This window comes from Mustelus asterias, chromosome 12 (assembly GCF_964213995.1).
Source record: "Mustelus asterias chromosome 12, sMusAst1.hap1.1, whole genome shotgun sequence".
NCBI lineage: Eukaryota > Metazoa > Chordata > Chondrichthyes > Carcharhiniformes > Triakidae > Mustelus > Mustelus asterias.
In genome coordinates this window covers 101,546,642-101,559,015 of record NC_135812.1, presented here as the reverse complement: position 1 = coordinate 101,559,015, position 12,374 = coordinate 101,546,642, and the positions used below count along the sequence as shown (strand labels likewise).

The window sequence follows — 12,374 nt, the reverse complement described above, 5'->3', positions numbered from 1 at the left end:
TCTTTGAAACTGTTTACCAGACACAGACTCCTTTATGGGGATCCGGATCCCTTTCTGTCAATCGATCGCTGCTTAATGGAGACCAGACCCAGGCCCAGACTCACAACCCTTACATTAACTGGCACTTCTGCAAATTTTCTCCATCTCATCTCTCTTGAAAACAATATCCTGCAAACACTTCTGGGCTCTTATCATTGTGAAATGTGAAAAATAAACCAAGAACCACAGCCACATCTGTGGACAGCAGCCAGGTCTGGGCAGGCGCGAGGTTGATGGCTCCTTAGGGCCTCGTTATGGTGGAGATTTCTCAGGCTTTCTGGCACTCTTCTATTTCCTTTTTCTGCTGCTTCTCCTCAGCCTCCCGGAATATACTGAACAGCCAGGCTCAACATCTAGTAACTGGTCGAAACGCAATTGGTGACGGTGCAACCGAAAAGTCCTCTGCGAGCTGGCCAGAACTTCTACTCCTCAATCTCCAATCGCAGGTTCCCTTCCTCCCACCCTTTAGCTACTCTGTCTCTGGGGGAGCAGCAAGAGCATGGGAGAGAGACAGAATCTGAGACTGGAGGCACAGTTCTCTCTCCTGCGCTTGGTGCTCTTCCAATGAGAACTCTGCAGTCAGTTCTCACTCGCAGTGGCTGACAGCTGAGTTGTGATTCTTTTTAAGCCCTGCACTTTGGGCTAGCCCTGAAGGTCTGAACATATATTTAAACCAGCAGATTTGAGACTCCAAGGTGCCAAAATCAGAAATCTACCAAATTTCTCATTCTTAGAGCTCAATTATAAAATAATCTTTATAAATGCACTTTAGTTCAGATGACAAATTTTAACTTACAGCATATGGGTCTGAAGCATCCTTATCAGCCATTACTTCTGTCTTTCCATGACAGACCAAGTCAACCTAGAGAGAAAAGACCATTAACAAACAGTCCACACAGCTCATTCATCACTTTATATCAAATAGATTAACAAGCAACAGCAAACAGCTTAGATACGGCCTGGTGCTTCAAGGCTCAACTCCTTTGATGTCACTAATATTTTCATCTCCTTTCTTCCCCAACCCACCTCAACAAACTAGAAAATCAAAATATTTTCAAAGACTTGAAGTCAGAAGCAAAATGGGATAGTTTTTTTTCCAGATAATTTGTCTAGTAAATCAATATGGGACATGATAGCACAAATTAGCAATGAGAAAAATCTTAAACTTATGAAATACTACTCCAAGGGACAAGATGATTTCAGAAGCGTAGTGTACAAACGTTGAAATTAATGATCAATGAGTTAATCTGTGGGAGCTGATGGAGAGGCAATTTTCCAATGCAAAGGAGCTAATGAGCTGTGAGCAGTCTAAAAAAAAATTCAATTACAAAATGTTCAAGACTTCAGTGGAATATTTTCAAATTCAGTACTACTTTGCTCACGTTACAAATTAGATAGAGACAGGGATAATACGATGGTAAATTTACATTCCAACATGGGATGCAGCCGATTTTTCTGTTCACCCAACATCAATTCCTCACAGTGATATGTACAAACAAAAAAGCCCACATTGAAAGGTTACTTCATCCAAAACCTTTAATTTTATGTTGCACACCAATTCTATTCCTCACACAGATTAAGGCCGAATTATGAAATCTTTGGCTATAAAAGCTTCTATAATGGTGACTTCAGTAGCAGCTGCATACCGAAAGAAAAAGCATGAAATGATTTGTAACATTATGATTTAAGACTAAAATGAATAAAGGGTTGTGAATCTGTGGAACTCCCTGCCCAGTGAAGCAGTTGAAGCTATCTCATTGAATGTTCTTAAGGCAAGGATAGATAAATTTTTGAACAGTAAAGGAATTAAGGGTTATGGTGAGCGGGCGGGTAAGTGGAACGGAGTCCACGAAAAGATCAGCCGTGATCTTATTGAATGGCGGAGCAGGCTCGAGGGGCCAGATGGCCTACTCCTGCTCCTAGTTTTTAAGTTCTTGTAGATGCATTCATTGCCCAAGTATTGTATAAAATACAGAATATTATGTCCCACCAACAAACCCAATCTCGGCAGTGTCAAGAAGGGAAGCAGAAGGCAAGAAGTTAGCTTCTTCACAGGTTAAGGATGTGAAGGTGTTAATATGGGCACCTATATATTTTGAAAAAGATTGTTAAAAATATATGCATCAGTTTTTTCCCCTTTCACCTGAAGATTTCAACTCTGTGCATGGGTACTGGTCAAACTCATACCATGATCAAATGGTCATTAATTAATAACTGTTGGCAGATGATTTAATTGTACAGAGCATCACAGGACTAGCAAATGTTACTCAAGAGTGGTCAGGTACAAGAAACCAGTGATTTTTAATCACCATAAGCTAGCGGCACCACTCACTACTCTTGCAGCATATATCACAGAAAAGTAGAGTTACTATTTCAGGTCTGTTTTTTGTCAGAAGTGTCATAGATCTGAAATTATATTATATTACTCTGGGAATTCCTGTCTCTTTGACCTGTTGAATATTTCCATAATTTTCTGCTTTTTTCAAATTTTCAGCACCAGTTTTAGGTTGAGTTAAAGCATGGTGAATGTATAGGACTGGGATCCTCTGTACAACGGATCGGGCAATTTCTGACCCACTGCCAAAAACCTATGCCCTCAGTGTCCTTAACTCACACAGATCAGCAAGGGTACGTTTTTGCAAAATGATTAAATCAACGTATAATTAAATTTAGTAAAAACTGATTGTAATTTTCTTTCGTCCTCGTTAAGTATAATGATGAATGTTTATGAACAGAGTTTGAGATGGTTTCCCAAATTTAATTTGATTGGGAGGGACACAGAAAAAACGTATAATTTCAGTTTATATTTTTGGTATTGAAACTTCAAAGTGTTTTACAACATTTGCTTCTTCCCCTTTATGCAGCACAATGTAAACAAATGCTCATGTACAGACCATTCAAAAACCAAACAATATTGATTTAAGCTGATTGACAACAGATGCAATGGTGACAGGAAGAGAAACTTTCTTTATTCAGTGTAGCCAACACATGGTTAGGATAAGAACTAGGAACAGGAGTAGGCCATCTGGCCCCTCGAGCCTGCTCCGCCATTCAATAAGATCATGGCTGATCTTTTCGTGGACTCCGTTCCACTTAGCCGCCCGCTCACCATAACCCTTAATTCCTTTACTATTCAAAAATTTATCTATCCTTGCCTTAAAAACATTCAATGAGGTAGCCTCAACTGCTTCACTGGGCAGGGAATTCCACAGATTCACAACCCTTTGTGTGGTGAAGTCCCTCCTCAACTCAGTCCTCAATCTGCTTCCCCTTATTTTGAGGCCATGCCCCCGAGTTCTAATTTCACCTGCCAGTGGAAACAACCTCCCTGCTTCTATTTTATCTATTCCCTTTATAATCTTATATGTTTCTATAAAATCCCTCCTCATCCTTCTGAATTCCAATGAGTATATCCCCAGTCTACTCAGTCTCTCCTCATAAGCCAACCCTCTCAACTCCAGAATCAACCTAGTGAATCTCCTCTGCACCCCCTCCAGTGCCAGTATATCCTTTCTCAAGTGAGACCAAAACTGTACACAGTACTCCAGGTGTGGCCTCTCCAGCACCTTATACAGCTGCAACATAATCTCGCTGTTTTTAAGGTGCTGGAGTACCTTGCCTGTGATTGTGGTGAATCTGCATCATCAAAAGGAGAATTGGATGACTATCTGAAATGAAAAGAATGCAGGCCTACAGGGAAAAGGTAACAAGTGGTACTAGGTGGGCTGTTCTTCCAGAGAGCCAGCACGGGCATGGCTGGCCAAATGCCCCCCTATTCTATGATACCACAATCAGTACAACTTAATACTGCTGGATTCTCTGAAATTGCAACATACTGTCACTAGCTCTGGTGATTCAGATAGGATGCACTTATTACAGTATTTTTACGTTTGGCAATTTGATGCTGCATGCCCCCTAGTGGCCACTCTCATAATTTCTACAGGTGAATTGCTTTGAGCCACTAACTGAAGGAGAGTGCAGACGAGAGAGAGAAAACTTTGAAAAAGGGTGTGTTTTTTTTACTCCTTTAAACTATCTTGCAACACATACTACAGTCTAACACTGCTGGAATTGTGTGGCAGTTATTGTTCACTGCTTTAGAATTTGAAAAGACACTGGGGTCAAGTGGAGTCCTGTGACACTGCAGTCAACTGGAGGATATACAGTTTATACTTTGTAATTATAGATGAGCAAAGGGACATTTTTTACAAAGTGATTAAATGGGTGCAGAATACTGCTGGAAAAAAAACATCCTGTTGAAACTCTTAGTGAGTTAAGTTGCGAACCTGACTGTTAATCTTAAATTGGCTGTTAGTCTAATTTGTAGCACACTCTGGACTGGTCAGCTGCCCAGTCACAGAAGCACATCCAATGTTAGGCATTATGCTCGGAGTTTTTCAAGCACAGGTTGGTTGAGTACGGTCAGTACTTTACCAATTGCGAACAACCAAAGAAATGGAACGTGCTGTTTAATCTGATCCAATGTACAGTCTATGTACCTGCCATCACACTGCCACTGAAATTCATATACCAAATTATTCCTTTGTCAGATAGGCAGAATGTTTTTTTGGCTTGACAGCAGTATCTTGTCAGTGGAAAACACCACTTGTGTTGCTATTGTGCAGTAGCAGTGAAACAGCTGGCTTTACCTGTTGCTCAAATATTTGAGACACTTTACCCTTCAAGGGTAATTTGAGATAGACTGGGCATTTTTCAGGTCTGGAAATGGCGACCTTAACCCTGTTTATGATTTGTGTGATAGACAGTGAGCAATGATGTAATCAGGATAGTTAATATCCTACAGGATAGCTTTGATGCGTCCCATTTCAAAATCAAGCTTGCATGGTAAGCAAATGGCTTGGGTTCCATTTACGAGATTGCCGATAAGGATAACCTTGTAGGGGATTTGGGAATCTCAATATATATATTGACCAGTGAAGGTAGGCTTGCAGGTAGACAGTACTAGAGAATCCATTAGTGGGCTTCTTAACTAGCAATTTGAAGAAAGGGAGCTCCTTTAGACCAGTTCATTTCATGATGAATTGGAGCCCAGGTTGAGGCACATTAAGGCGTATAAAGAAATTCTTACAAGCAACTGCAGATTCAGATATAGCAAACATCTGTATATTGGAAAGGTGCAAGGGTAGGAGGTTAAGGGTCATTCCATTAAAAATATACGTTTCTCATAGAAAGCCACAAAAATGTTGATAAGAGCGGGCCCTAGAGGGGAATCCATGGCAACATCATCCATTTCAGCACACATTTAAACAAAGTTCATACTGCTTTAACTGCAGAGAAAAGGTTTCTGCATATGTGGTAAAGGATCTCAAAAGTTGGAATAATAGGTGAAGCTAGTCATACGTCCTAACGACTGGCAGATTGTATCAAACAGCGTGTCCCTTTGGTTGTTTGCAATAGGCAGAGTAATGGCCTTACTCAACCAACCCATGCTTGAAAGACTCGGAACAGAATGTCCAAAGTTAGATCTGATTCCACGATCGGACAGCAGTCGGTGAACAATTCCGAGTGTGCTAAGAATTACACTAACAAACAATTTAAGATCATAAGTCAGGCTTGCAAGCTCACTTAGACTTGCTAGAAGCTACAAGGGCGATTCTCCCAGCCAGCACAATGGGTCACGAGGCTTAAGCAGAGGCCATTTAGCAGGCTTTCCACTGGGCACCACCGCCTCTGTGCGTGTCTACCCGCTGGATTTCCAGCATCGTCAGCTCCGCGCCAGAACAACACATCGGGGCTTGCCTGGAGAAGTCCGGGAGGCCAGTGATCGGGGCGTTGGGGGGAAAGTCACACGGCCAGCAATGCAGGGCTGGCCAGCCATTGGGAGGCCAACAGTACCAGCGCCGACATATCGGTGCATGTGCGGTGGCCCGCTCAGCGCTAAGCTGCCGGCCTCTCGGGCAGGATTAGGCCCTGTCCACTGACTTTTAGCGTGATTCTCGCTAGGGCACTCTGCAATGCACAAAGTGTGGGAGATTCAGTTTGAAAATCCCGCTGAAAAAACCAGCAGGATTTACTCCAGTTTTTAAACGCACATTCGGCACTTAGAATTTTTTGGGAGAATCCCACCCTACATGTTTCATATCCAGGGACAGTCCCCTAAAGACAAAAGGAATCGGTCCAGGGATTGCACCTACTTTGAATAAACAAAAGCATGGCTCCCTGGGACATTCACCATGGCAATGTTTCAGCCAAACAGAGCTGGCTTGTCAACCAATCAGCACCACTTTTCTCACGCAGCATAAATTGATGTTTCTTTTACAATTTGGCATTCTTGAGTCTGTCCTGATGAGTGAAAGATGAAAGCTTCATCAGCATCATCTCTTTTATCCCCCCCAGCGATACTGATTTTAGTTCACTCTCCTGTCATCCCAACCCCTCACATTCAGAAGACTATCACTAATTTCACCACTGATTTTTTAAAGTTAGGGTATTGAGAGAGTGTTAGTCAAATCTTTGGATGGAAATTCTATAATTTTATATTTGTGTTCACATTGAAGAAACAAAAATCTTAAGTCTGAATTGGATTTAAGATTTTGATTCCAAATTCAATTTTGAAAAGGCCAAATTTAGAGGGGGACATATTGAATAACCATACCTTGAAGTGATCCAGTAAATCTGCAGTCACAGAGTAAGGAGCTCCTATTACTACTTCCGACACATACTAAAAGAAAGCAGAAACAATTGTAGCAAAATACATTTAAAACTTGGTTCACAATTTTGAAAACCAGAGAAAAATTAGAAAATCAAGTTCTGACCCACTATACTCACTCTACAGGCCAGAACACTGAGAGTCCTTTCATGCACATTCATTATTGGGTAATTCTTTCCCTTGTATCGGTTCACTTCCTACAAAAGAAAGGTGTGTAATTAAGAATACCAGTGCTTAACTTCCAAGCTTGAACTGGATACAACAAGTAGAATCAAACACTTAACTGTCAGGTGGAAGGTAAACACTTAAATTGTGCTGCACTAGCTGAACAGAGGCAAAAAAGGAGTACGTGTACACATACACACACACACAGGGAAAGAGATATAGGAAGAAAAACACAGGCATATGCATCCATACCCCCAGAATTTAACAACTTGATTTAAACTACAATTTCAGTTTAATAGATAGAAACACTTTATATATTAACATGATGGAAGAGCACAAACCACATGTTAATGGAGGTTCCACAAATATTTTCCATTGATTAATTGTGCAAGTGTCTATATCAAAAGCATTTTGTTTGACACAAGTTGCAACTTAGGAACTTCCATAAAGGTTTCCTTTCCGTACTGTCACAAGAGTTCAAGTGACTATATTTGTATATTTATTGCAAAGCAATAAACAGCAGATTTAAATTCATACCAAGATAGTTTCTTGAAGTTGATATTAGCTCAACTGAAACTTGCCAGTATTGTCAATAACACTGAATGCATCGATTTCAAAAAAATACATGATAGAAATTTATCTGCACCAGTAAAATATTTTGCCTCCTCTTTCTAGAAATTAATCATGGCTTTAACAATAAGCGATCAGCACACTGTACTTACCTGGTCAAAATGAAGACCAACAATAATATATGGCCTTTCTGCCAACTTGTAGACACTTTCCAGAAAGTCTACATGACCAATATCTTTTCAAATTGTAAAGGAATAAATAGTTGATAAGATTTAATAAATTGCAAAACAGACACACTTTCACATTAACCAAAATTAACTCGCAGTAAGGATACGGAACAAATCAAATGCTCCTGCCACGTAGATTATTGTATCATTTGGTTGAGGTTCTTTTCCAGAAGCAAATTGAATAATCTTTTGGGATGTCTGCAAAAACTGAGATACGCCAGTCCAAGGGCTGTGACCTTTTGGTCCCTTAAAAAAAAGAATTTAATTTAGGACACTTGCAGTGACTTGCTATTTAGTTGTATAGTGTCAATCAGAAAACAAATACCTTGAGATCAGATACGTTCTTACCACAAAATACCTTGTATGCAAAGTTCCCGTTTAGCAGGTTGTACTGGGATAATTGTGCACAGTAATTGCAATGAACATCAAAAAACGGCAGATGTGCTATAGTAATTCTTTGTATACAACAAAGAGGAAAACAAAATGATTTGACAAGCTGTGAAAACCTAAATTCGAATTTATAGTAATTTCAAATTGCTGATTTTTGGAATAAAATGTCATCTAGCTCAACATATGTGGTCTAGATTACAATAGTAAAAAAAGTGTATCAATTCTGTGTTAACGAAAGAATCAGACCCTAGTATCAAAACAAAATGGATGAAAATAATGGTACAGATGTTCTAAACTGTTGAGTGCTCGCCTTCCTTTCCATCCTTGTACATTTTATACTGCATCTGACCTGTTCACAATTTGCCAAGCACCGTAAACTATTATAAGAAAGTTAAGGGAATTTAAAAGAGCCAGTTTCTCGCCTTGATTTATTTCTCTCCTCTATAAAAGTGGAAACACAATTAATAGTAAATTGACAGCAATTACCCAAGGTTGAAGCTAATTGTCCTTAAGACACCATTTGTAGTGATGGTGGGGAAGGATGGAAGTGCTAAGTGAGATTAAATCAACTTCTGAAAAAAATTTACATCGTTGAGGGAATAGATATTATGGCCATGGTCTTTGGGAGTTACCGTGTAAAAGATCATGCAACTTCTTTGGAATTGAAAAATAAATTAATCTGGAGTTTGTATTTTGTTGAGCAGCCCAGGAAGAATGCACACAACTACAGCATTTATAAATGTGTTCTTCCTTGCTGTATTCTGGTAAACCATTTGATAAACTGAAATTAGAATACTTAGAGTTTTTGGTTTCAAAATTGCATTAAAATTAACAAAATTATACATTAAGCAGCTTTAAAGGTAAACCAAAGCTAGACTACTCCATGAACGTACGATAATTATAAACTAGTTTCTATTGGTTATATTTGCAGCTCAAATCCCCCATCTACTTTTTTCCGCCCATTTCTACTTTTACAGAGAGGGAATATATCACAGCAAGAAACTGGCTCTTTTAAAAGCCTCCTGTAGCATTCTCTGTTCAAAAAGGTTTGTGACATGTTAAGATAGAATATCTGAGCCTCTGTTTGAATTATTCTCTGATATGAGTGCGCCAAGGCAACTTCTAGACTGATTTTTTTCCCCCCATGTGCTTTTGTTTGGAGCATCCTTTGGGAAAGTTCCTGTAATTAGTATTACGGAGGAAATTGCTGATTGAAATCGACATCCTATCACTGCTCTACTATTTTTTTTGTTGTGTGCAGCTCTTTAATTTTTTTTTGCACTTTCCATCTACACAATATGGACGTGCAGCAGATCAATTAGTTGGGGATGGGTTAGTTTCATATGTTGCTGATGAGACCAGAGAGGCAGGCCCTGCCACATATAAAATGATTATCAGGTGTTGTTGTGGGTTGTTTTCCATGTTGACGCTTGTCACCAAGTCATGCTAGCCATGGTGACGCACAGGTGAAATTGCTATCTTCCTGTCATAAGAACATAAGAAATAGGAGCAGGAGTAGGCCATCTAGCCCCTCGAACCTGCCCCGCCATTCAATAAGATCATGGCTGATCTGAAGTGGATCAGTTCCACTTACCCGCCTGATCCCTATAACCCCTAATTCCCTTACCGATCAGGAATCCATCTATCTGTGATTTAAACATATTCAACGAGGTAGCCTCCACCACTTCAGTGGGCAGAGAATTCCAGAGATTCACCACCCTCTGAGAGAAGAAGTTCCTCCTCAACTCTGTCCTAAACCGACCCCCCTTTATTTTGAGGCTGTGCCCTCTAGTTCTAGTTTCCTTTCTAAGTGGAAAGAATCTCTCCACCTCTACCCTATCCAGCCCCTTCATTATCTTATAGGTCTCTATAAGATCCCCCCTCAGCCTTCTAAATTGTCGTCAGCTAGTGGATCCCAGATGCGAGAGTCGATGTTTAAACATTTCATGCCATACTTCAAGCATCCTTTAAACAGAGCTCTGGGCAGCTGGCTCTGGTTAATTCACCATAAATAAAATCTTTAGGCATGCAACCGTCTTCCATCTTGTGAAGCCAAGCCAGCTGTGATCACTGCATGATGAGCACCTACATACTTGGGAGCTTTGCCTGGGATAAAATTGCTGCATTCATGATTTTGTCCTTCCCCGAGATGAACAACAAAGATGAAAGTTGTCGAGCTTCCTTTATTGATAGTTCTAAGGTGTCTATGAATCACAGTCATACAAGGTGCTGAGAACATACATCTCATACCAAAAGAGAAAACGCTGGAAAATCTCAGCAGGTCTGGCAGCATCTGTAAGGAGAGAAAAGAGCTGATGTTTCAAGTCCAGATGACCCTTTGTCAAAGCTTTGGAGAAGTAAATATCAGAGTGGACGCTAGGACACAGACCCCGTTTCACTTCACCCTGAAACTCCCAGAAGTAGTGCCCTCAAACTACAATGCAGTGCATGTTGTCATGGAAGGAATGGATGAACATAGAACATAGAACATAGAAAGCCACAGCACAAACAGGCCCTTCGGCCCACAAGTTGCGCTGATCATATCCCTACCTCTAGGCCTATCTATAGCCCTCAATCCCATTAAATCCCATGTACTCATCCAGAAGTCTCTTAAAAGACCCCAACGAGTTTGCCTCCACCACCACCGACGTCAGCCGATTCCACTCACCCACCACCCTCTGAGTGAAAAACTTACCCCTGACATCTCCTCTGTACCTACCCCCCAGCACCTTAAACCTGTCTCCTCTCGTAGCAACCATTTCAGCCCTTGGAAATAGCCTCTGAGAGTCTACCCTATCCAGACCTCTCAACATCTTGTAAACCTCTATCAGGTCACCTCTCATCCTTCGTCTCTCCAGGGAGAAGAGACCAAGCTCCCTCAACCTATCCTCATAAGGCATGCCCCCCAATCCAGGCAACATCCTTGTAAATCTCCTCTGCACCCTTTCAATGGCTTCAACATCTTTCCTGTAATGAGGTGACCAGAACTGCGCGCAGTACTCCAAGTGGGGTCTAACCAGGGTCCTATAAAGCTGCAGCATTATCTCCCGACTCCTAAACTCAATCCCTCGATTAATGAAGGCTAGTACGCCGTACGCCTTCTTGACCGCATCCTCCACCTGCGAGGCCGATTTAAGAGTCCTATGGACCCGGACCCCAAGGTCCTTCTGATCCTCTACACTGCTAAGAATGGGACCCTTCATATTATACTGCTGCTTCATCCCATTGGATCTGCCAAAATGGATCACCACACACTTATCCGGGTTGAAGTCCATCTGCCACTTCTCCGCCCAGTCTTGCATTCTATCTATGTCTCGCTGCAACTTCTGACATCCCTCCAAACTATCCACAACACCACCTACCTTGGTGTCGTCAGCAAACTTACCAACCCATCCCTCCACTTCCTCATCCAGGTCATTTATGAAAATGACAAACAGCAAGGGTCCCAGAACAGATCCCTGGGGCACTCCACTGGTCACTGACCTCCATGCAGAGAAAGACCCCTCCACAGCCACTCTCTGCCTTCTGCAGGCAAGCCAGTTCTGGATCCACAAGGCAACAGCCCCTTGGATCCCATGCCCTCTCACTTTCTCAAGAAGTCTTGCATGGGGGACCTTATCGAACGCCTTGCTGAAGTCCATATAGACCACATCCACCGCTCTTCCTTCGTCAATGTGTTTGGTCACATTTTCAAAGAACTCAACCAGGCTCGTAAGGCACGACCTGCCCTTGACAAAGCCGTGCTGACTACTTTTGATCATACTAAACTTCTCTAGATGATCATAAATCCTGTCTCTCAGGATCCTCTCCATCAACTTACCAACCACTGAGGTTAGACTCACCGGTCGGTAATTTCCTGGGCTGTCCCTGTTCCCTTTCTTGAATATAGGGACCACATCTGCAATCCTCCAATCCTCCGGAACCTCTCCCGTCTCCATCGACGATGCAAAGATCATCGCCAAAGGCTCCGCAATCTCCTCCCTCGCCTCCCACAGTAACCTGGGGTACATCCCATCCGGTCCCGGCGACTTACCAACCTTGATGCCATTCAATAGTTCCAACACATCCTCTTTCTTTATGTCCACATGCTCGATCCTTTCTGTCCACCGCAAACCAGCAGTACAACCACCCAGATCCCTTTCCACCGTGAATACCGAGGTAAAGTATTCATTAAGCACCTCCGCCATTTCTAACGGTTCCGCACAAACTTTTCCCCCTTCACCTTTTAAGGGTCCTATGCCTTCACATCTCATCCTTTTACTCTTGACATATTTGTAGAAAGCCTTGGGATTCTCCTTAATCTTACCCGCCAA

At 41.7% G+C, this 12,374-nt stretch overlaps 1 protein-coding gene across 1 annotated transcript in view; it reads right to left on the bottom strand.

The window, feature by feature from the left end:
• pcyt2 (phosphate cytidylyltransferase 2, ethanolamine) overlaps positions 1–12,374 on the bottom strand; it is a 51,778-nt gene that overhangs the window by 9,219 nt on the left and 30,185 nt on the right. The window contains exons 7-11 of the mRNA XM_078225721.1: positions 7,779–7,917; positions 7,597–7,679; positions 6,829–6,906; positions 6,656–6,721; positions 836–901 (exon numbers count right to left, since the gene is read on the bottom strand). Of these exons, the coding sequence (XP_078081847.1) occupies positions 836–901; positions 6,656–6,721; positions 6,829–6,906; positions 7,597–7,679; positions 7,779–7,917 (432 nt within the window). The remainder of the gene's footprint in view (positions 1–835; positions 902–6,655; positions 6,722–6,828; positions 6,907–7,596; positions 7,680–7,778; positions 7,918–12,374) is intronic.